The sequence below is a fragment of the Xylocopa sonorina genome, chromosome 14, assembly GCF_050948175.1.
Source record: "Xylocopa sonorina isolate GNS202 chromosome 14, iyXylSono1_principal, whole genome shotgun sequence".
In the NCBI taxonomy this organism is placed as follows: domain Eukaryota; kingdom Metazoa; phylum Arthropoda; class Insecta; order Hymenoptera; family Apidae; genus Xylocopa; species Xylocopa sonorina.
This window is the reverse complement of record NC_135206.1, coordinates 4,149,047-4,170,055: the sequence shown is the minus strand read 5'-3', so window position 1 is coordinate 4,170,055 and position 21,009 is coordinate 4,149,047. Positions and strand designations below refer to the sequence as shown.

Genomic DNA, 21,009 nt, shown 5'->3' with positions numbered 1-21,009 from the left:
ATATTAAATGCCTGAACAGCAGCAAATAACGATCGATCTCGAGATCGATCGAATTAGAATGGAATTGTAAAAAACGAATTTTGACGATTATTATCATATTTGGTTAATTTATATTACATCTACTTTCGAACCATGCCTTCGCACCATGATAGCGATGGTGGTAGTCGTCGCGGCGACGACGACTTTGCTTTCCGACCTGCACCTCCAGACCGAAGAAGGGTGGTGGTTCAGTGTTCATGTTCAACAAATTGTGTGTACTTGGAAAATATCATTCTCCAGGCGTCAATATGTTAAGAGCACGTTATATCTGCAGTTAATCCGCGCGTTTAGCGGGATTCGATGCGACTGTTTTATCCAACAAAGGGAAAAGGTGGATAGCCGACAGGTGGAGGATAGTACGCGGGGAATGGTGAAACGGTCGGTTGTATAGGCACGGTCGTCGTAACGTAGGTGGTGATTTCAGTTGGGACAACTCTGCTGGAGAAGAGCGTGGTATAGGCCGTTTTCGCGCCAAAGGTCAACTTGAGTATCTTAGATTCGGAAAGAGTCGCTAACGTTTGCGTGACCAGTGGAGCGCTGGTCACCGTGAACTGTGGTTGTTGCGGGAACAGGGGCAATTGCGGCGGTAATTGCGGCGGTGGTAATTGAGGCGGCAGAACTGGCGCGATCGTGGACGTTCCAAATTCATAGGACGTCCGTGGCACAGTGCCCACTGGTCTGGATAACGTCGAGTAAACGGTGTTTCCGTTGTTCACTACTGGAATCACGTGCGATTCATAGACCGTGTCGAGAACAACCACCGGTCGCGAGGTGGTGATTACCTGCGGCTGTTGTTGGCCAAAATACTTTAGCAGGGCCAATTGGTCAGGGGTTAATTGCGGTTCGATGGAGCTGGCTGGTGCGTCTGATTTTAATTTCGAGGGTGAGATCGATTTGAATGGCTCCAAGTCGGAATCCATGTCCGCGCTTGGAGCCACCACTCTCTTGGGTATGTCATCGTCGTCTCGACCTTGGTCGCCATCCTCTAACTCGAGGTGAAGTTCGCTACCCGCTTCGTCGAGTTTCGAGTTAAACTCGTTGAGTGCTTTGCTAGGAATGAAATGATAAATGTCCATTGGCGGAAGGGTTTTCGTAGCAGTGACCACGCGTGCGATATTGTAGGTTTGTACGAGAGTCAACTTGGTTGTGTTGCCGCCGTGAATCACTGGAAGTAAATACGTCTTCAACAGAGTCTGAGTAGTAGAGAAGGTTTCGGTAATGGTTTCCAATGGTGGAGTCGCTTGGCCCGATTCCAACGATATAGCTGGTAAAGTAGCTACCGCTGAATCGAGGGGTAACGTTGTCTCGTACGCTGCCGCGGTATTCGCTAGGAGATTTTCGGTCAAAGGTTCCGATGGTGATGCCAGAGTAGAAGTTGGATCTATCGTTGAAAATAGTTTCTTCATCGTCGAGGTAATCGTGACGTAGCGCGTGTTTCGCAAGGTTCCAACCTGTCGAATCCGGAAAGGTTCGAGTTATCTTTGCAATGAAAGGGAAGGGCAGAGAAGAGAGGTAGAAGGGAAGTCTTACCTGGAACGTGTACGGGGATTTAATGGTGGCAATTTCAAAATAGACGTTACTCATATCGGCAGCCGTCGATATTTCAGCGTTGATTGTCTCGACCGGTAAAATTTGTTCAGCGTGTTGATCTTGAACGCTGACGCTAGCCACATCCTCGCTTTCGCTCGGGTCTAGTTCGTCATCGTTCGCCGCCTCTTGAATTTTCCTCTGTACGTTGGCTGGCTGAGCCGCCGTACCGATGGTGGTTGTTGTCGTGGACGTGGAGACGGTCGACGGTGTAGTTTTGCTGTCATCCACGTTCGTTGGGCTCTCGGTTATACTAAAAGTTTCCGATGTTGAACGCTGCTCGTCGTCAACGTCGATCTGTTTTCGAATAGCGATTCTGGGTTTAGGGGTAGTTTTGTAAGACCAACGACCCTGCGTTCGTGGCAGCTTCAACTTGGGCACGGGATTCGGACTGACCGGTTGTTGTTCGTTCTTATTCTTGTTCGTTTGCTTCGACGGCAAACTTGGCTGATTGTTGGGCCGAAAACTGCTGCGACGGCGTGTAACAGGTGGTTCTGTCGTGGTCGTCGGAGGACTTCGATTTCTGATACAATTTATATCGCGTATTTTATATTAGCGTACGTAACTAAATGATAAATAAAACATTACGTCTATGCGATGTATAACGATACCAACTTGTAACCTGGTCTAGCAGTGGTAGGTGTTCGATTTTTGCCCGGCTTGGTTTGCTGCTGCACTTCACCACTCCCATCGTAATCGTCGTTAATTTTGTTGCGGAACTTTGGACGCGACAAGTTCGGAGCAACGTTCTTTCGTGTACTTCTTACCGTGGAACCTCGAATATAGAATAATAATAGAATTAGAAATCCGTTCGATTACGATTCGCGAGTAACGCGAGTGAACTCTCTGTGCGTTTACCAGCTGGTGCACTGAACAAAACTTCCAAGGGTAACGATGATTCCTCTTGGTGATTGATCGGTGTCGGTTCCAGTTGCGGTCTTAGCTTTCCCTGGTGCGGTCCGATAGTTTTCAAGATCCGTTGCGTGCCAGAAGGACGAATTTTCCCTTCAGGGATCGGTGGTGTACCGGCAAGAATTCTCGACGAGCTTTGAAGCACCTGGGCATACTTGCCATTTATATAAGTACCGATCACGCTGGTTTCGTGAACGGTAGTCAGTCCATCTTTAACGATAGTACCACCGAGTTTCGTGACCAGACCAGTTGGATTCTCCTTCTCTCGTCGCGGTGTGGGTCTGGGTTTCGTATGTGCCTTCGAAGAAGGTCTCAAGTTAATCAGCTGTAACATTGAAATGTCGTCAAATTACGTAGTATACGTATATTCTAGTATACGTAGGTGCGTAATGTGAAGTTAACTTTCACGCGGTTCATGGCCGAGTATCGGTATGTAAATAATGTAAATATTAGTATCTAATTTAAATGGGAAATATTTGCGAACGAATTAACGTAAGCTTACTTTGTAGGTCTCGTCGACCACTTCTGCAGGTTGCTTCGAGAGAAAATCGTATTCAGGTTCTGCGAGATTATTCTTAACGACTGCCGTTTCGTCCTTTGATTTAACTTGCACTTGCGAAGATACCATTGGACTCTTGGTCATTAGCGAGGGTTGAATCTTTGCTTCCTTTAGAATATAATTAAATGAAATATAAGAAGAATGTAAGGAAGAAGTTTCAACAACAGCGAGAGAGTAGTCTCACCTGACTTTTTGGTGATCGTAAACCCTGATTATTATCGTCGGAAGGATTAATCACGTTCTGTTCGATTACGGAACTGACAACAACCTTTGTGCCTTTAGCCTGTTTTTTCGTTTCTTCTTCGGAATTTGTCTTGTGCGTTTTGCTCGGTTGAATATCAGGAACCGAGGGTTTTTCCTTCGTCTCGGTTGGTTTCGTTTGAATAATGGAAACGGTGGTTTTCTTTTCGTTTTCACCGTCTGAAAAAGACGGGCGGGATCGATGAGTAAAAAGAAAAAAGAAAAAGAAAAAAATCGGGCGTTTACTCTACATCGACTAAATAATTACCTGGTGGTGCAGTTTGCGGACTAAACACCATCACCGTGTTCCCAATGGTAGTGGTGAAATCTAAGAATCCGTAGACGGTTTGCGTAATAAAATCATCGTTTATAATCGGTGGTTTGATTACCGCAGCAGTTTCGACCGAGTGACTCTTGTAAACTTGGGCCGCGCATTCTGTAACTGAAAGTGGAAACGAAATATTCGATATGAATAGTTGTTAATTTAGCATCCGAATAGCGTGTCTCGAGCAGCAACCGATGGTGCAACGGCAAACGAGCAAGGCCCTGGCTTACGAACGTGGCAAGTGTGGGAAAGAGTAGCCATTTGGTAATAAAGAAGAAACGCCTTAGGCATTCCAACTAAGGAAACCTTTTCGACGAACGACAGTGAAGTAATGAAAAATATACTCACCGTATATCAGCGATACGGTGACGATCAAGTATATCGATGACATTGTATTCAGTCTGATTTCATTCTCGGTTGAAACGTGAATTTTCGATCTGAAACAGAAGGGGTAAAAAAATATGTTGGCATAGAATGCGCAAACAGTTTTACGCAATAGAAATGTGGTGTAATGGAGGATTCCGAGAAGATAATCATGGTGAATGCCATGAATAAATAATGGGATTTTCAGCGATAATTGTCTCGAGGAAAATGGACGGAAGATGACGCGGTGTTTGAAAGCGTATGAATGGTGGATGAGGAGAGGATGCGCTGTCTCATCACGCACGTAGCCACGAAACTCGTGCACCGTTAAGAAGGTAACGAAATAATTGCATAAGAGATCGTAGGTAATCGGTTAGCGTGAAACAATAGTAAAAGGCAATACCGTTCCAAGTTGGATGGTTAACGGGCATGACTGGAATTCTATTATAGAAACGGTATCATCAATTATACGTAGTTTGCACGCAAACGGTTATTTAATTGGAACGTTGGGATTTCTTTTCTTTTTTTTTCTTTTCTTTTTTTTTTTTTTTATGCTCTTTTGCGATTTTTCCAGCCTATACAGTCTGTACAGACGTACTACTTGTAGAGAGATGGATATATAGACGTTGGAAACCCAGCATAGTTGGAAGAAGTATCGCGAGTTCCTTTCACTCGTATTCTCTCAAGATATTGCAGCAAGTTGTTTGTTTGTACAATATAATCCTGCAAGCGTGCGGTAAAAAGCGCGGGTAATCGTTGATGGAATCTGAATAGAATAGTGATAATAGAATAGTGAAAAGTACATAGAGAGAAACGGGTTGAAAGAGATTTGGATGAAAAGCAACGCGCAGAACCAACCGTGGCTGCTCCCGATCGCTCACGTGCCCGTTGCATTTCCTCGTTTGGCGCAATACTGCTGCTGCCCGTGTTTCGCAAAGAAAAAGTGAGCGGACAAGCAACTATCTCGAGGCGTTCACATATCTCCCTGGAGCGATTTGAAACGTGGTCAAATTTATGTCGTTCGATCGGTAGAAACTTTCCAGTTGCCAACCAACAACCGACAAACTAAACAAGAGAGAGAGAGAGAGAGAGAGAGAGAGAGACTCCAAGTAATATCCCTTTCAAGGCGATCCGGCTGAAAAATCTCTCTTCTCTTTCAGTTCAATAAACGATATCTGGTTAAACATTCATTTATATGATAAACATATTGTTACGTATAGCATTGTATACTTCCTGAACGCTGAAACGCGTCAAAACCGGTCATCAATGGAGAACGGGATTTCTGGCCAAGATCCAAGATCATGGCCGTTTCTCGGACCATCGACCGGTTCCTGTCGACGAATACTTTCTTAATTCTATTTAAATGAATTTCAACGAATTTTAGAATATTTACTAATTGGTAAACGCGACTGTAAACGCGACTGTAAACGCGACTATGAACGCGCGATTGTGAGAATCGTTGGGAAAGTACTTTCCCATGGATGAGATGTTGACGATACAAGTTGGATCTTTAAAGGAAAGGGAAAGGTTAAGGGGGTCAGGTCAGGGGGAAGTCGGGGGAAAAATTCTGATAGAAATGTTTAGTCCCCTCGCAAGGTCAAGAATCGCGTGTGTATACTCGAACCGAGGACGTATATTTTTGTTCCGTTCGAAACAAGTTCTCGAGAGTTGAAAAGAGCAGCTCTCCTCGAGAATTTTCCTCGAGAATTTTCGAAGAATGAACAATCTTCCACGTTCACCTGGTGTACCGAGAGCGAAGCAGATTCATTCAGCCCTTCGCTGAAAGATGTTTTAACGTTTCGTTGACAGAGAATGGATGTCGTTGCCACATCGAGTCTAGTTTGCGAAGCGAGCGTTATTTTAATTACTTCCCGTTGAAGCGTGGCAGTTTTGGAGAGGCAATCGACCTGAATATTTTTCAACCAGTCTCTACCAAATACCGGATGAATCTCGATGGCGGAAGCTTGATTTCACCTCGGAGCGTCTGTTACGGCAAGTAGATTCTCCATTTTCAGACGTAACGAGCTGTTCGCACGCTTTACTTGAAAACTTTTTCTTCGTTTTCCGATATTATTAGAGAAGATCTATTACTTCCGTTTTTCTTGGAGCAAGTAAAGGAGAAGGAGAAAGTAAAGAGAATGAAACTTTCACTCGATTATAAATTGGTAAGATATTGAATTAGCGAAACGTAGTCGCGGGCCGGGGCACGTGTCCGTGTGGAGAAATATCCGCGTGGTTTATGCGGCGGTGCACGTGACAATCGGCGTTAGAAAGCAAACGCCGATCAATCGCGGCAATGCCTTCGAATGGAAACCCGCGAGGCTGCCTGACAGAGGAATGCACCTTACCAATCGAATCGGAAAAATCGTTTTCTCAAAGTCACCAGTAGAGTAGCTGGCTAGCTAGCTGGCTAGCTAATCAACTTCTGCTTTCCGTTGCGCTTTCGTTGTCACTTTGCAATGCACATCCTCTAAATGATAATAAACCTAATGTCCCAATTATATAATTAGAGGAACGCACTTTCACTTGGATCTCGTCGAAGAACAGACGGAGGTAGTAGAGAAAGATACATTTCCTTAGTTAGTGGAACTGGCAAGGACGCCGGTTGAAAAATAACATCAAATCATTCGACATTTCATTCTTTCCCCCTTTTTTTCGCCGAATTTAATTACCGCTACTAATTAGTTTCTAAACGATATTGTATCAGTACCGTTACATAAAACTGCTTAAACGATGCTCAACGCGCTGTAACTTTTGTTACATCTATATCGCGTATGCACCTTTCATTAATCGGTTTACCGTACAATTTCCCCCAATTAACTTATCGTATTAATCGTATTAAAAAACAAGCTAAAAGTAAAACTAAATAATGTAATAATTCAAAATTGAGAACGTAAGACCAGACGTATACGAAATTCATTCGTTTCTACGTACCATGTAGAGTCCGATTCGCTTGCAACATCTTTTCTCGAAACAAGTTGATTAGAGAGATTTTTTTGGAGGATGGATGGCACTCACCGAAGATGCGTCGTCGACGGTTGTCGTAAACGAAACGCTGATTGACGAGAGGGACGTTCGATGCTCGTTGATGTTCGTTGTTGTCGCGATACACGCCGTTCGACATTCCTTTCAGCTTGCCTTGGAGTAACTGGACGGCAAAGCGGTTTCCCTCTCTCGATTCGCATCGGCTTCTTTACATTCTACTCCAGCCTCGATCATGGCTTTCACTTGATCCGTCGAGGAAATGCTGAGAACGAACCGTGATCCGTGTGACGTCGCGCCACGGTGGTGTTCTTCTTGGTCCAGAGACCCTCGCCGAGTAGAACGTAGCGGGACGCTTTCCCGACCACGAAACACAAAGTATTTTATCAACCCTGCCATTTCCCTTCGAACAACAATTCATTAACGGATCATCATTTTTATCGTTACATATTATTAATTTTTATAGATTCGATGAAACGAGTTATCGTATAGAGAATAAACCCATTTATTCTTTCTCGCTTATGTTCCACATATATATAGATACATTGATACCACCGCGATAACTTTTATTTTTGCGTTAATAAATTTCTATCTATACGTACGCGGTACAATATGATATATTTAAATAATGCTTTTAATTTTCGCGCGCACTCCACTCACCGTTGCTGGCGCCATCTCTGCAAAAAGTGCTCAAACTGCTCGCACAGCGTTACCGACAGCGAACTGAACTACCCTCGACACTAGCGCCATCTCTGTGAGGATCGCTGAAACTACTCGCCCCCTTTAATTCCACCGTTTCTCACAGAGATGGTGCCACAGGCGCTGAAAGCGCGCAAAAATTAAAAATCTTAATGAAGCCGTATAAATGAATTACATCATTAAATAACGAGAAATATGGCATCTATCATACACCAAATGCTACAGAATACCCTAATTAACAATAATTCGTTAATACATATCAATTAATAAGCGACTATTACTGCTGTAGTTACAAACATATTCCAACACGTTTTATACATGAAAATAGTTGTTAGAATACGAATTCTGTTAATTCTAATCCTTTAATTAAGTACATGGAAGCTTCTTCTATTAATTAACGCGAGAAATTTAATTATAAACATTGTCTGTCAAAGGTAAAATAAATAAAACGATGATACACTAAGCTATCGTATTTAATTCAATACAGATTGAATAAAATGCATTCCCTATTCATTAATTAATGCAATCTAATTGATTTAGTATGTTGAATATCCCCTCTATCCTGTTTTTTAATAATATAATTAATTTAAATGATTTCAATTATCTTTTAATTTTTGCGCGTATTCAGCGCTGGTGGCGCCATCTCTGTAAGAAACGCTGAAACTACTCATCAATTTAGTTCCACCGGTCCTCACGGAGATGGCGCCACCGATGTCGAATGCATGCAAAAATTAAAAATCTTATTGAAGCCGTATTAACGAGTTATATCATTAAATAACGAGAAAAATGGGATCTACGGTACACGAAGTGCTACAGAATACCCTAATCAACAATAATTCGTTAATACATATCAATTAATAAGCGACTATTACTGCTGTAGTTACAAACATATTCCAACACGTTTTATACATGAAAATAGTTGTTAGAATACGAACTCTGTTAATTCTAATGCTTTAATTAAGTACGTGGAAGCTTCTTCTATTAATTAACGCGAGAAATTTAATTATAAACATTGTCTGTCAAAGGTAAAATAAATAAAACGACGATGCTGTAAACTATCGTATTTAATTCAATACAGCTTGAATAAAACGCAATTCCCATTAATTAATTAATGCAATCTAATTGATTTAGCATGCTAAACATCCCCTCTATCCTGTTTTTTAATAATATAATTAATTTAATTGATTTCGATAATCTTTTAATTTTTGCCCGCTTTTAGCGCCGGTGGCGCCATCTCTGTGAGGAATGGTGGAACTAAATTGGCGAGTAGTTTCAGCGTTTCTCGCAGAGATGGCGCCACAGGTGCTGAAAGCGCGCAAAAATTAAAAATCTTAATGAAGCCGTATAAATGAATTATATCATTAAATAGCGAGAAATATGGCATCTATCGTACACCAAATGCTACAGAATACCCTAATTAACAATAATTCGTTAATACATATCAATTAATAAGCGACTATTACTGCTGTAGTTACAAACATATTCCAACACGTTTTATACATGAAAATAGTTGTTAGAATACGAATTCTGTTAATTCTAATGCCTTAATTAAGTACATGGAAGCTTCTTCTATTAATTAACGCGAGAAATTTAATTATAAACATTGTCTGTCAAAGGTAAAATAATTAAAACGAGGATGCTGTTAACTATCGTATTTAATTCAATACAGCTTGAATAAAACGCAATTCCCATTAATTAATCAATGCAATCTAATTGATTTAGCAGGTTAAACATCCCCTCTATCCTGTTTTTTAGTAATATAATTAATTTAATTGATTTCGATAATCTTTTAATTTTTGCCCGCTTTTAGCGCCGGTGGCGCCATCTCTGTGAGGAATGGTGGAACTAAATTGGCGAGTAGTTTCAGCGTTTCTCGCAGAGATGGCGCCACAGGTGCTGAAAGCGCGCAAAAATTAAAAATCTTAATGATGCCGTATAAATGAATTACATCATTAAATAACGAGAAATATGGCATCTATCGTACACCAAATGCTACAGAATACCCTAATTAACAATAATTCGTTAATACATATCAATTAATAAGCGAGTATTACTGCTGTAGTTACAAACATATTCCAACACGTTTTATACATGAAAATAGTTGTTAGAATACGAATTCTGTTAATTCTAATGCCTTAATTAAGTACATGGAAGCTTCTTCTATTAATTAGCGCGAGAAATATAATTATAAACATTGTCTGTGATAGGAAAAATGAATAAAACTATGATATTCTAAGCTATCGTATTTAATTCAATACAGATTGAATAAAATGCATTTCCTATTAATTAATTAACTCAATCTAATTGGTTTAGTATGTTAAACATCCTCTCTATCCTGTTTTTTAATAATATAATTGATTTATATGATTTTAATGATTTTTTAATTTTTGCGCGCATTCAGCGGCAGTGGCGCCATCTCTGTAAGGAACGGTGGAACTAAACGGGCGAGTAGTTTCAGCGTTTCTCTGGTAGATGGCGCTATTGTCGATTACAGGAGGGTTGCAACAGGTATTAAAAGTGAGAGGATTGTCGATATTAGTTATAATATTTATACTTACGTATTAATATAACTTGAAGCGCCAATTAGCACCCAAAAATTAGGAATGCCAATTGATTGTCACATTAGGTAATGAATCAGAGAAATATAAACGTTCATTATGTACACACATCGTTTGACATGTCAGGTATAACCTTAGTTGTATGTTACATGAATTTTAATTATTCAAATATGTGCCACAGGCTATAATAAAGTAGGTATTATAAATGTAGGACAATTGTGACAAAATATAGGGAATGTATTTCTTAATTTCTATTCTATATTTTTATCGTATATACAACACGTTACGTGAAATGAATATGAACATGGTTTTCTATCGATATGTACAGGTGCATATAATTCAGCATATTTTAATGTTTTTATAAATGGAAGGAATGGAAGGTACGTTGGAAGGAAAATTAAATAAGAAAAGCCGACGCAAACAAAAACGAGCGTATCACAGATTATTTCAGGATATGCATATTAGGTGCTGTGATAATCTGTCACAGGTTAATATATCTATTTGTTAACATACCGACAGTAATGTTTAACAAATTATTTCATAACTGTACCGACAACATATACATTATTACTTACCATTTTTCTATAGTATATAATGATTTGCAATGCTGGTTTAGTCACGGGATTACAAAGAGAAACATTAGAAAGTATAATAGATCAGTTTGTTACTAACTATGATCTAATAATGCCACAGAATAAATCGTATTGTTTCATTAAATGTCAGTCGACGAAAGATGCTGACTGTGTATACAATAAAATTCATGGTAAAGTTAAAGTGAACGAACAATGTACACCCCTGTATGCGACATTTACAGAATCAGGTATTCGATTTTAAATTTAATTCAATTCTAAAACTTTCAATGAATTACCTAGTAACGATTAATGTATCGCACAAATTTCATGATCCAATGATATTATCGTTCTGCTTTAGTTCCTGACTTAGGTAATTATACATGCCATCAAGATTTTCCTTGTGGTCTTAAATTAATAGAATACTGTCTTACCGAAGAAGATGAAAAAATGTTGTTAAATACAATCGATTGGAGTAACGAAGGTGATGAAAATCTTATCATATTCGTAATATTAATATAATATTATGGGTAACTGATAAACAATAATTTAAATAATTGAAACTAAATAAATGTATGCTTTCAAATGTAGCAGAATCATCCGATTTAAAGCACAGAAAAGTGAAACATTTCGGATACGAATTTCAATACGGTTCGAATAAAGTAGATCCAGATAAACGTATTACACCTATTCCTGACAATTATCACTTTTTGCAAGTATTATTCAAAAAATATCACAACGTTCCTTACGAATATGATCAACTGACGATAAATCATTATTTGCCTGGCCAAGGTACGTTATAAAAGATTTATCGTTTACCGATAATTACAATATTAATCTATTACAGTATTATATATACATGTATTTATATAAAACTGTAACATTTTATGCTTCGAGGTATTCCTCCGCACATTGATACGCATAGCGCTTTCGAGGATAGTATACTATCGTTGTCGTTGAGTTCAGCATGCATAATGGATTTTAAAAAGGACGATGAGAAAGTTTCGGTTCTATTACCACCGCGTTCATTATTAATTATGTCAGGAGAAGCTCGTTACGCGTGGTCACATGGAATTTGCCCTAGACATAATGATATAATAAAAACAGCAAATGGACTTACAAGTCAACCGCGAGGAACGAGAGTATCGTTTACATTTCGGAAAGTACGAAGAGGAAGTTGTTGTTGTAACTTCCCAAAATACTGTGACGCAGAGCGAAATAACACCATTACTTTTATTGATAATAAAATAGCTTCAGGAATAGAAAATTCTTATGTACATAATGTATGTATTATAAAATATATACGTATTATATATATGCGTATATATATAGTTGAAGAAAATAGCATAATTTTTCATACAGGTTTACGATCAAATTTCAAATCATTTCGATGAAACAAGGCACAAGCAATGGCCCAATGTATCAAAATTTCTGCAGAGTTTAAACACAGGTGATATTATATTAGACGTGGGATGTGGGAATGGCAAATATCTGTACCAACAGGAACATATATTTAAGGTATACACTGTTTGAAACGTACATTCAATTTTATACACTGCGATAAAATATAAAAAATAATACACAAGACACTTTAAATAATGTGCACGTTGGCAGATTGGATGCGACAGAAGTTACAATTTAATGAAAATATGTCAGAGTAAGAATTTTGAAGTACTTCTGTCCGACTGTTTATATTTACCGTACAAAGATGATAGTTTGGATGCCGTAATATGTATAGCTGTAATTCATCATCTTTCAACACATGAACGAAGAAAACAAGCGATCCGTGAATTAGCAAGAATTCTTAGATTAAATGGAAAATGTTTAATTTACGTATGGGCAAAGGAACAAGAAAGGGATTCCACTGAAACAGCTTACTTGCGATACAAGGGTACAAAGAGGAAGGAGAACGTTTCTTGTACGCAAAAATTAACGGAATACGGTGTATCATTACCAGTTCACGAAAATCGTACTAAATTCCTCTCGAACGATATGCTTGTTCCTTGGAAAAGGAAAGGGGGAGGGAACTTTCTTAGATATTATCACGTATTCGAGGAAAATGAACTGTTAGAATTATGTTCAAACGTGCCTGACTTCATCGTTAGAGAAGTGTATTACGATCAAGGAAACTGGTGTATAATTTTACAGAAAAAAATGGAATAAATTGATGGAAATAAACTTTTGTCGAAACCTCTTTTCAATCATAGACATTCGTCGATATAAGTTAAAAATGTTTTAAATGATTTTATCTTTATTGGAAAAAGAACAAAATACATGGAATATGTGTTCTATACAGGGTTTTAGATATAAATAGTCCCTGATATCTAATTTTATCATTATAAACATGAATAATGCGTAATTAGACAAGAAAAGTGCACTGTACAAAGCTCACTCTGCTTGACTTATACTTGCTATTGTGCTTCACTTGTGTATAACATATTTTTAATAGCAATATAGATTATCATTTTTATCATTATCATCATCATCATCATCATCATCATCATCATTATTATTATTATTATTATTATTAATATTATTATTATTATTATAAGCATTATAATTTTCATTATTATTTTCAGCATTATTACTATTGATATTAATATTATTACTTGTATTAGGTATCATTTGCGAATACATTAGCACACCTTATTCACAAAAAGATTGAATCCAATGAGTAAAATGAGTATAGAGCAACAAAGTTGTTTCCGAATGCTATTATCAAGAATTATTACAACCAAATCTGCTGAAGAGTAGTAAATAGTTTTCTTTAGGTTCGTCAAATGTCAACAGTGTATGTAACATATACAACGATTGACAATACTAAAAACTATTAGTAAAATTGTTATACATTTTTAATTGGCGAGTGCTTGATTTAGGACAAAATACACTGTCCCATTTTTCTTTCTCGATAGATGCAAAAACTTATACAGGTCCAACTTCTTCGGGATCATAATTTTTTACTCTTTTATTGTACGCAATAATTTCCTAGATAATTTCAACATTTTTTAAAGTCTTGCCTTAAATATTAAATTCAATAAGAAATATCAGTGGGCAGATGGTAATATTTTAAACTCACTCTTTCGTATCTGGCTCTATCTTCCTCTGCTATTGCCATGTACTTTGATTTAGTTTGAAGATCTGTACTCATCCACAGTTTGCCCAGCTCTTTAGCAATGTCGCCTACTCCCATTTCTGGATGCAATTCCCTCATCTTTCCACGCAATTCTTGGCAAAAATAGAAGAAGGCAGACCTGAAATAACACATATGAAAGCTGCAATACACGCGATACATGCGATATACAAACTGCGATACATGCAAACACATACAATGCCCTTTTAGGTGCATCCTTATCTCTGTATCTTTTTGTTCCCCTGCGCGTTGGTCTCTCTGTTTCTTCATGGCTAGTATAATGTCTATCGTAATAATACATTTTCTTATTGCAATGTGCTCCGTCTTCGAGGTGAACGATCTAGAAATATAGAATATTCCATTAACGTACAAGTTTCTAACAAGCAACTCGTTGCTCACACTTTTAAGCTTACTTCATTTTTCACTGGTACCGCGTTAATAATAAAATTTTTACTCTGAGTATTTGACCACTTTGCCTGATTGTTTGAAACACTGGAGACACTTCCAGGTTTCATTACAGCCTCGCCACATTCTAAGAATCAAACAGTCGATCACATACTTGTCCTCTATAATTTAATTCTTCGATTCTATCTATAATATTCTTACGTTATACTTTTGGTACTATTACCTGATGTCATGTTTGTTTGACCGACGATCATGCCAGAATTTAAAGTATTATCACCCGTTTTTGTAAGATAAACATTTTTCCTGTCATTCGATTCCATGATCATAAAATCTTGCTCAGAACTTTTTGCCCAACAAATTAATGATTTATCCAAAATCACAATAATCTAAATACATAATATTTATATAATGATACCATATTTATTGATCCATTACTTTTACAGTTATTTCATGTATAAAAGATGTAGAAATGAAATAGCGTATAATGAAACTATTTTAAAATATTTGAAAGTATAAATTTTCAAGGGGTATAATATAATTTAAAGTCGATTGTAAGCATCGCTGTAGAGAAAAAATAGATGAATGATTTAATAATAACAATTAGGTACTTACCGCAAATATAGAAAGCAGATAACAAACTGTTGTCATGACCTTAATAAAACAGCATCATGGATAACTATTTTCAAGCTCTGCAGAGATATGAAAATATTCAAAATTTATTTAATCTCGCAGCTAATGAAATTCTTGTTTATAATATTTCACTTTAAATACGCATACAATTTGAGATATATATTGTAAATAAACTAATAGTTTATTAATATTTGTAACAGTAATGATGCTTTATGTTTTCTATAAACATATGTACATTTGACAATGATACTTTGACAAAGAGAAGAACTGCAGAATTCTATAAACACGAAATTCTTCCATTCGGACGTAAACCGAAAGGAAGGTATACATTATGTATATAACGTGTATATACATGTGTATAGGAAAGGAGGGAGGGAGAGGGTGAGGGAGAGGGAGAGAGAGAGAGAGAGAGAGAGAGAGAGAGAGAGAGAGAGAGAGAGAGAGAGAGACAGACAGACAGACAGACAGAGAAAGAAAGAGAGAGACAGAGGATGAATTTGAAAAAAGGAAAATATTAAACAAAATCACTAATAAAAATAACATATAATATTACTAACGGGTAAGAAACAATTGAACATTGAAATATGATAAAAATGAGCATATAGAAGTGATGAAGCTGGTGAATGTAACATGTAGATATTTACCTACAGATGACGTACAAAGGCAATCGGTGTTACAACAACACACAATATAAAAGCTGTCTTTTGATGCAGAAATCGTAAGAATGAAAGAATGGTAAACGGAATAATATTAAAGAGGGGAATACGATGATAATGGAATAACTTACCGGTAATAATTAAAGAGAAGCGCTCTAAAATAGTTCGAAAAAGGTGATTATAAGCAACGCGAACCGTAACTTATTAAGCATCCATTCCACAGATCGACCCTATCTATACGCATCTATTCGTACGTATCACGCGTACCGTGATCAGCATTATATACGGAACGCGTATGATACCTAACTGCACGACTTTTACCAAACACTCGAGTTGAGTTTCGTTAAAATTCTAAAATATTCCCTCGATACAATATATTCTTTAGTTATCAAACCATGGAACTCGGATTATTGACGACAAGGCTTTACGTTAAAAAAAAAAAACAGATCGTATAAGCCAAGCTGATTGAAGTAGATATGACCGGGCATGGCCACTTGTGTGGTATGCATATACATATACAATGCGCGCGCGCGCCTGCACTCATACATGCCACACACGAGTTTTATGCCAATTATTTACTTTAAACAAATTTTAACATTCTGTATTTCCTCTTATTGTTCGACAATTGTTCACTTTTCTTTTCATTCTCACTATTACAAAATACATCAAAATCTTTAAAAGGAATTCAACGAAAAACTACGTATTCCGATTGTTAAAGGCAGTTCATACGTCCAAGTATAAAAGAGATGGTGTCAAATATTATGATGTATATATATATATATATAATGCCTATATACATATTTTAGACAATATTGATCAGAACAAAATCGTCTATTATTGGCGAAAATCAATCCAGTAACTGCCTTCTATTAAATCGTAAACAAAATAACGCAATATTAATCACGCTTAAAAATCAATCGTTATATTTATACGAATCTTATTTCTATTCGTTCAAATATATGCTATATATATATATATATATATAATATATGTATATATGTATATGTATAGCTGTAACAATTAATTTTTAAACATTCTTGTACTAGGTATATTTTCTTTTGTATACACAGGTACACTAAAATTTTAAAAATAACAAAATATTCATCTATCGTATATATGTAAATAGGTCTTACATTTGTGGAAATCGAAAAATTATATATATCTATTTGGATGCTATGATTGCTATGTATGTAACGATAAAATTTATCTGACAAATTATACTATTACTTGAATTAAAGGTTATATTTACGTTGAATATTTTACACGTGGTTCACGTGTAAATAAATATCTTGGAATCATGAAGGAAGTTTTATTGTCAAATTGTGAAAGAAATTTTGTAAATAAAGCAGTAGAACGTGGGACGGTACATGTTTTTTAATACTTTAATATCTGGTAAAGTTATAATATAGATGTATATATTGATAAAATTAATTATTCTATTTTTTAGCGGTTAGATGGTAGAAATTTATTAGAAGCGCGTCCTGTCAAAATTTATTTTGGATCGAATTGGGGTAGTTGTATGGTATTGCTTGGTCAAACTCGGTAAGATGAAACTTTGTTCAACAGCTTAGTTGATAATTCATTAAAACAAGTTACCTTACAAGTGAAGATGCGCAATTCTTGCAGAGTCATAGCGCAAGTAACGTGCGACATTCAACAACCAAAGACTTCGCGTCCTAACGAAGGAATGTTGCACATAAATGTTGAACTTAATCCACTGGCTGCGCAACACTTTGACAGTGGTAGACAATCAGAGTTTTCAGTATTGATTAGTAGGCAACTTGAAAAATGTTTTCAGGATTCAAAGTGTGTAGATTTAGAATCATTATGTATTATTGCTGACAAAAAGGTAAACAATTTATTGCTTACCTTTTGTGTACGAATAATAGCAAGAAACATTAAATGTTTGTAAACTTTTTAAACAAAACATAGGTATGGAATTTAAGGGTTGACATTAATATTATTAATCATGATGGAAATTTAATTGACTGCGCTTCCATTGCAACATTAGCCGCCTTATCGCATTTCCATAGACCCGATGTAACTTCGAATGGTGAAGACATTATAATTCATCCATTTTCTGAAAAGGATCCTTTGCCTTTAACATTGTATCATTATCCAGTGTGTGTTTCTTTTATTACATTCGAAAGGTTAATTATTTAAACTGTTCATTAAATATTTCATCTTTCAATTATATCCTTATTAAATAATTGTAATAAAAAAAGCTGTACGCTTTCAGTGGAAACACAGTTATGGATCCAACATATTTAGAAGAACGAGTCGGAGTAGCACAACTTACTCTTGGTATAAATTCATACAGAGAACTTTGTAGTTTACATTTTAATTATATGACTAAAACCATGACCGTGGAGGATGTAATATCTGCAGTTTCTAGCTACGCTGCAAACTATGCTGTAAAATTGGTACAACAAATTAAGGAGGCAGTAGTTTGTGATGTGGAAGCAAGGTGAAAGTTTAAACTTTTCAATTATTTCTCACCCATTTAAAGCTACCTGCTAGATTCCTTTTTATTCTGAACATGCGCGTTTAGGTACAAAAAAGATGATCGTAATACAAATCGTTTCAAGGAATGTATAGCGATGAAGAAGTTGACTACAATGAACGGTGAACATATTAGTATTAAATTACGGAAATTGAATCAAGCGGAGAAGATAGAATCTCATGGTAAACTATTCTTTGGTTTTAAAAGTATAATATGAAAGAGAATATTGTAATATTTATGTTTAATTGTCTTTACAAGTTGATATGGAAGAAGAAGAGGAAAAAAAATGTACAATTATAAAACCTGGTGAAGGTTCTGCTGAATTAATAATGGATACAGTAAGTATCTGTTCAATTGAAAGATAATTAATAATTAAGGTGATATCGATGATGTAATATTTAAAAATTGTTTTCTTACGTGTATGTATGTATGTATAGGGTTTATCATTTGGCGAAGGTGGACCTAATACATGGAATATATCAGAATCATCCGGAGAAGAAGCAAGCGATGTCGAGATTACTGCTGAAATAAAGAAAGATGTAAAGGAAGCTACAAAGGATATAGGTATAGGTATTTTACGGTATACTGTATTTATTAACCTGTTGTGCTTATTGAGTAATTAATATTTTAATTATCACCATTTTAGTGTTAAGTGGAGATAGTGAAGAAGAAACAACCGAAATGTTAGAAAGAAAAGATTTAATATAATAAACTAATAATATCATCGACAAAATTTAAATGCAATGGTGTACAAACGTTATTTTAACTCTGTTTACTTAACCAATATATAAACGTATTATGCGATGAAACAAACGGAAATCAAGAGAAGTAAATAGACAATATTTCAGTATGTATCGTTATACATATATTTTTTAATTTGTTTTATACATAGATCTTATAAAATACCTATGCCTATTAACAAGTAAAAATCCATACATATATTTTTGATCTTACTAATAAAATATTATTACATTAACAAAACTGACGAGAGATCGAGTCTAGGCTATGTAGTATCATTACTCAAGCCATTTTTTTGATCCAGCTTATTAGCATTAGTCTTTACTGTATAAATAAAAAAACTTAATGCTTCTTTTTCAACTACTGGAATAGTCTTAAAATGCTTCATAAGAGTCTGAAAAAACAACGTAATGTGTTAAGAATACACATGTATTTTTGAAAAGCTTTGTAATGCATTTATTATCTGTAACTTGGCATCTTTCACAAGGAAACGATACAGCATAGAGAGGGTAAAGTACTTTTAAGAAGTGATACGTACTACAACTTTTAAAAAACTTTCTAAAGTTTATATTTTTTATTACGTACTTACATCAGCTAACTGAGCTTTATTTAAACCTGGACGTGTAGAAACTTTATAATGCCTTTTGTATCGCCTTAGTGTACCAACTTGTAACTGGAAAAGATCAACTTCAGGAAGATCATTATCTGTTTCACCCGAGTCTTCCTCTGAATCCTTACGTCTGCGCTGTTGCTGTTGCTTCGATCTTGCGCATTGTATCACTTGCTTATGGTAGTCACAAATGTACGTATGGCGTGCCTACCAGAAATAAGACATGAAATGGCACGTCTTCATTATTTAATTACACGCACGCACTTGTGTACACACAATAAGGTTTGATAAATAATCATTTTTCCAATTTGTTATCTTTAAACAATTACAGAACTGATAATATTTTATCGCATAACCGTACAATTTACACACCAATCCGTATAATTTGTGAAGAATGTTAAAAATTGAATTCCTATAAATACCAAGGTCATATTACAATCTCTACAAGAATAACAACAATCTATTCTTTACCGATGGAATCTAATGTTGAAATTCATAGAAAGAGAAAGTAATTTCGGGCCTAATTAAAAGATTTTCTTCTTCTAAATTAAAAGAAGTTCTTAAATATTACTTACCACTTGATCGAGATTAAGTTTCAGTCGCCGTTGAGTTACAGTTTTTTGAATACGTTTGCTATAAGAAGCGTTGCCAGCTGGCCGAGTGCATCGTTCACCCTCATCTACAAGGCAACAAATTTGATCAGCAGCTCCTCTGGAATCTTCTTCACCGGTGCTGAATCCATTCATTTTTTTTTTATTCTTAACATCAACAAAAGCGGTATGAAGAGTATTTAGAACTTTAACAACCTCGAAATGTTTCAACTTCGATGTATGTGTTTTGCGTCAAAAAACAGCGTGTCTGAAAGTAAAATATACTCGGCAATCTCTACTTTTCACAATCATAATTTCCCGTCGAATCTCATTTGTTATCAACAATTTGCCAATAAAGTGCAATATACAATATATCTCGGTTGCCGGTGTAAAAAGGTTTTTAATATATAATGTTTACTTTCTTGTTTAATGCAAAGATTCAAGTTCGCAAATCGATCATTTAAATAGTAGAGTTTGCGTATTATAAAGACCTCAATGTTAAAAGAAGTATATATATTGTTTCACTATGTTTCACTTTCTTTCGCTTTCAAACGATTTAACGTATGAATTATTTTTATTACTTCTATTATTGAAAATGCTCTAAAAATTATATTAAAATGAAACGTTTAACACTATTTTCACGCAATGAGTCTATGTTCTTACAGATTTCTTTAAAATTTTACGCTACAGCACTTCACCCGTCTTCACCGCGTTTTATTATTTACACATTTACACTGACTCACACGATATTGCGCGAAGGTGCATACGTATATAAACATCTACGTGTCCCCATACGAATAACATGGTTTAGAGCTTTGAGAAATTTCTATCTAGCCAAATTCAATCTTGCCAACTTTAAGTTTTGTCACGCGGCTATTGACAGAAGATAAAACATTTTTAACTACCGATATATT

The 21,009-nt window shown here is 36.0% G+C and overlaps 5 protein-coding genes across 7 annotated transcripts; 2 read left to right on the top strand and 3 right to left on the bottom strand.

The window, feature by feature from the left end:
* Window positions 1-350: 350 nt before the first annotated feature.
* LOC143430427 (uncharacterized) lies at window positions 351-3,774 on the bottom strand. The gene is made up of 7 exons (XM_076906711.1): window positions 3,606-3,774; window positions 3,282-3,517; window positions 3,041-3,205; window positions 2,485-2,863; window positions 2,242-2,401; window positions 1,570-2,149; window positions 351-1,490 (listed from the first exon to the last, which is right to left on the bottom strand). The coding sequence occupies exons 1-7, from the start codon at window positions 3,634-3,636 to the stop codon at window positions 351-353; spliced, it is 2,691 nt and encodes an 896-aa protein (XP_076762826.1). The 5' UTR covers window positions 3,637-3,774.
* A 6,869-nt stretch (window positions 3,775-10,643) lies between these two features.
* LOC143430428 (tRNA (carboxymethyluridine(34)-5-O)-methyltransferase alkbh8) lies at window positions 10,644-13,016 on the top strand. Its single transcript, XM_076906712.1, has 7 exons — window positions 10,644-10,751; window positions 10,853-11,084; window positions 11,195-11,317; window positions 11,428-11,625; window positions 11,731-12,116; window positions 12,196-12,351; window positions 12,448-13,016. Exons 1-7 carry the CDS (start codon window positions 10,719-10,721, stop codon window positions 12,994-12,996), a joined length of 1,677 nt encoding a protein of 558 aa, XP_076762827.1. The 5' UTR covers window positions 10,644-10,718; the 3' UTR covers window positions 12,997-13,016.
* Window positions 13,017-13,064: 48 nt separating this feature from the next.
* Window positions 13,065-16,153, bottom strand: LOC143430429 (uncharacterized). 2 transcript variants are annotated; one of them, XM_076906713.1, is made up of 7 exons: window positions 15,786-16,153; window positions 14,981-15,057; window positions 14,592-14,754; window positions 14,377-14,495; window positions 14,161-14,303; window positions 13,910-14,084; window positions 13,065-13,818 (listed from the first exon to the last, which is right to left on the bottom strand). In XM_076906713.1, the coding sequence occupies exons 2-7, from the start codon at window positions 15,014-15,016 to the stop codon at window positions 13,756-13,758; spliced, it is 699 nt and encodes a 232-aa protein (XP_076762828.1). In that variant the 5' UTR covers window positions 15,017-15,057; window positions 15,786-16,153; the 3' UTR covers window positions 13,065-13,755. The 2 variants fall into 2 exon arrangements, with proteins under 2 accessions (XP_076762828.1, XP_076762829.1); XM_076906714.1 differs by lacking the exon at window positions 15,786-16,153 and adding an exon at window positions 15,643-15,665.
* Window positions 16,154-16,856: 703 nt separating this feature from the next.
* Window positions 16,857-18,896, top strand: Rrp45 (exosome complex component Rrp45). 2 transcript variants are annotated; one of them, XM_076906763.1, is made up of 9 exons: window positions 16,857-17,017; window positions 17,102-17,196; window positions 17,281-17,503; window positions 17,587-17,804; window positions 17,894-18,121; window positions 18,206-18,339; window positions 18,416-18,495; window positions 18,595-18,721; window positions 18,804-18,896. In XM_076906763.1, the coding sequence occupies exons 1-9, from the start codon at window positions 16,952-16,954 to the stop codon at window positions 18,863-18,865; spliced, it is 1,233 nt and encodes a 410-aa protein (XP_076762878.1). In that variant the 5' UTR covers window positions 16,857-16,951; the 3' UTR covers window positions 18,866-18,896. The 2 variants fall into 2 exon arrangements, with proteins under 2 accessions (XP_076762878.1, XP_076762877.1); XM_076906762.1 differs by having other exon boundaries at window positions 18,595-18,727.
* Window positions 18,897-18,986: 90 nt separating this feature from the next.
* Sap30 (SIN3-associated polypeptide 30) lies at window positions 18,987-20,616 on the bottom strand. Its single transcript, XM_076906851.1, has 3 exons — window positions 20,081-20,616; window positions 19,485-19,712; window positions 18,987-19,289 (listed from the first exon to the last, which is right to left on the bottom strand). Exons 1-3 carry the CDS (start codon window positions 20,249-20,251, stop codon window positions 19,161-19,163), a joined length of 528 nt encoding a protein of 175 aa, XP_076762966.1. The 5' UTR covers window positions 20,252-20,616; the 3' UTR covers window positions 18,987-19,160.
* Window positions 20,617-21,009: the final 393 nt, after the last annotated feature.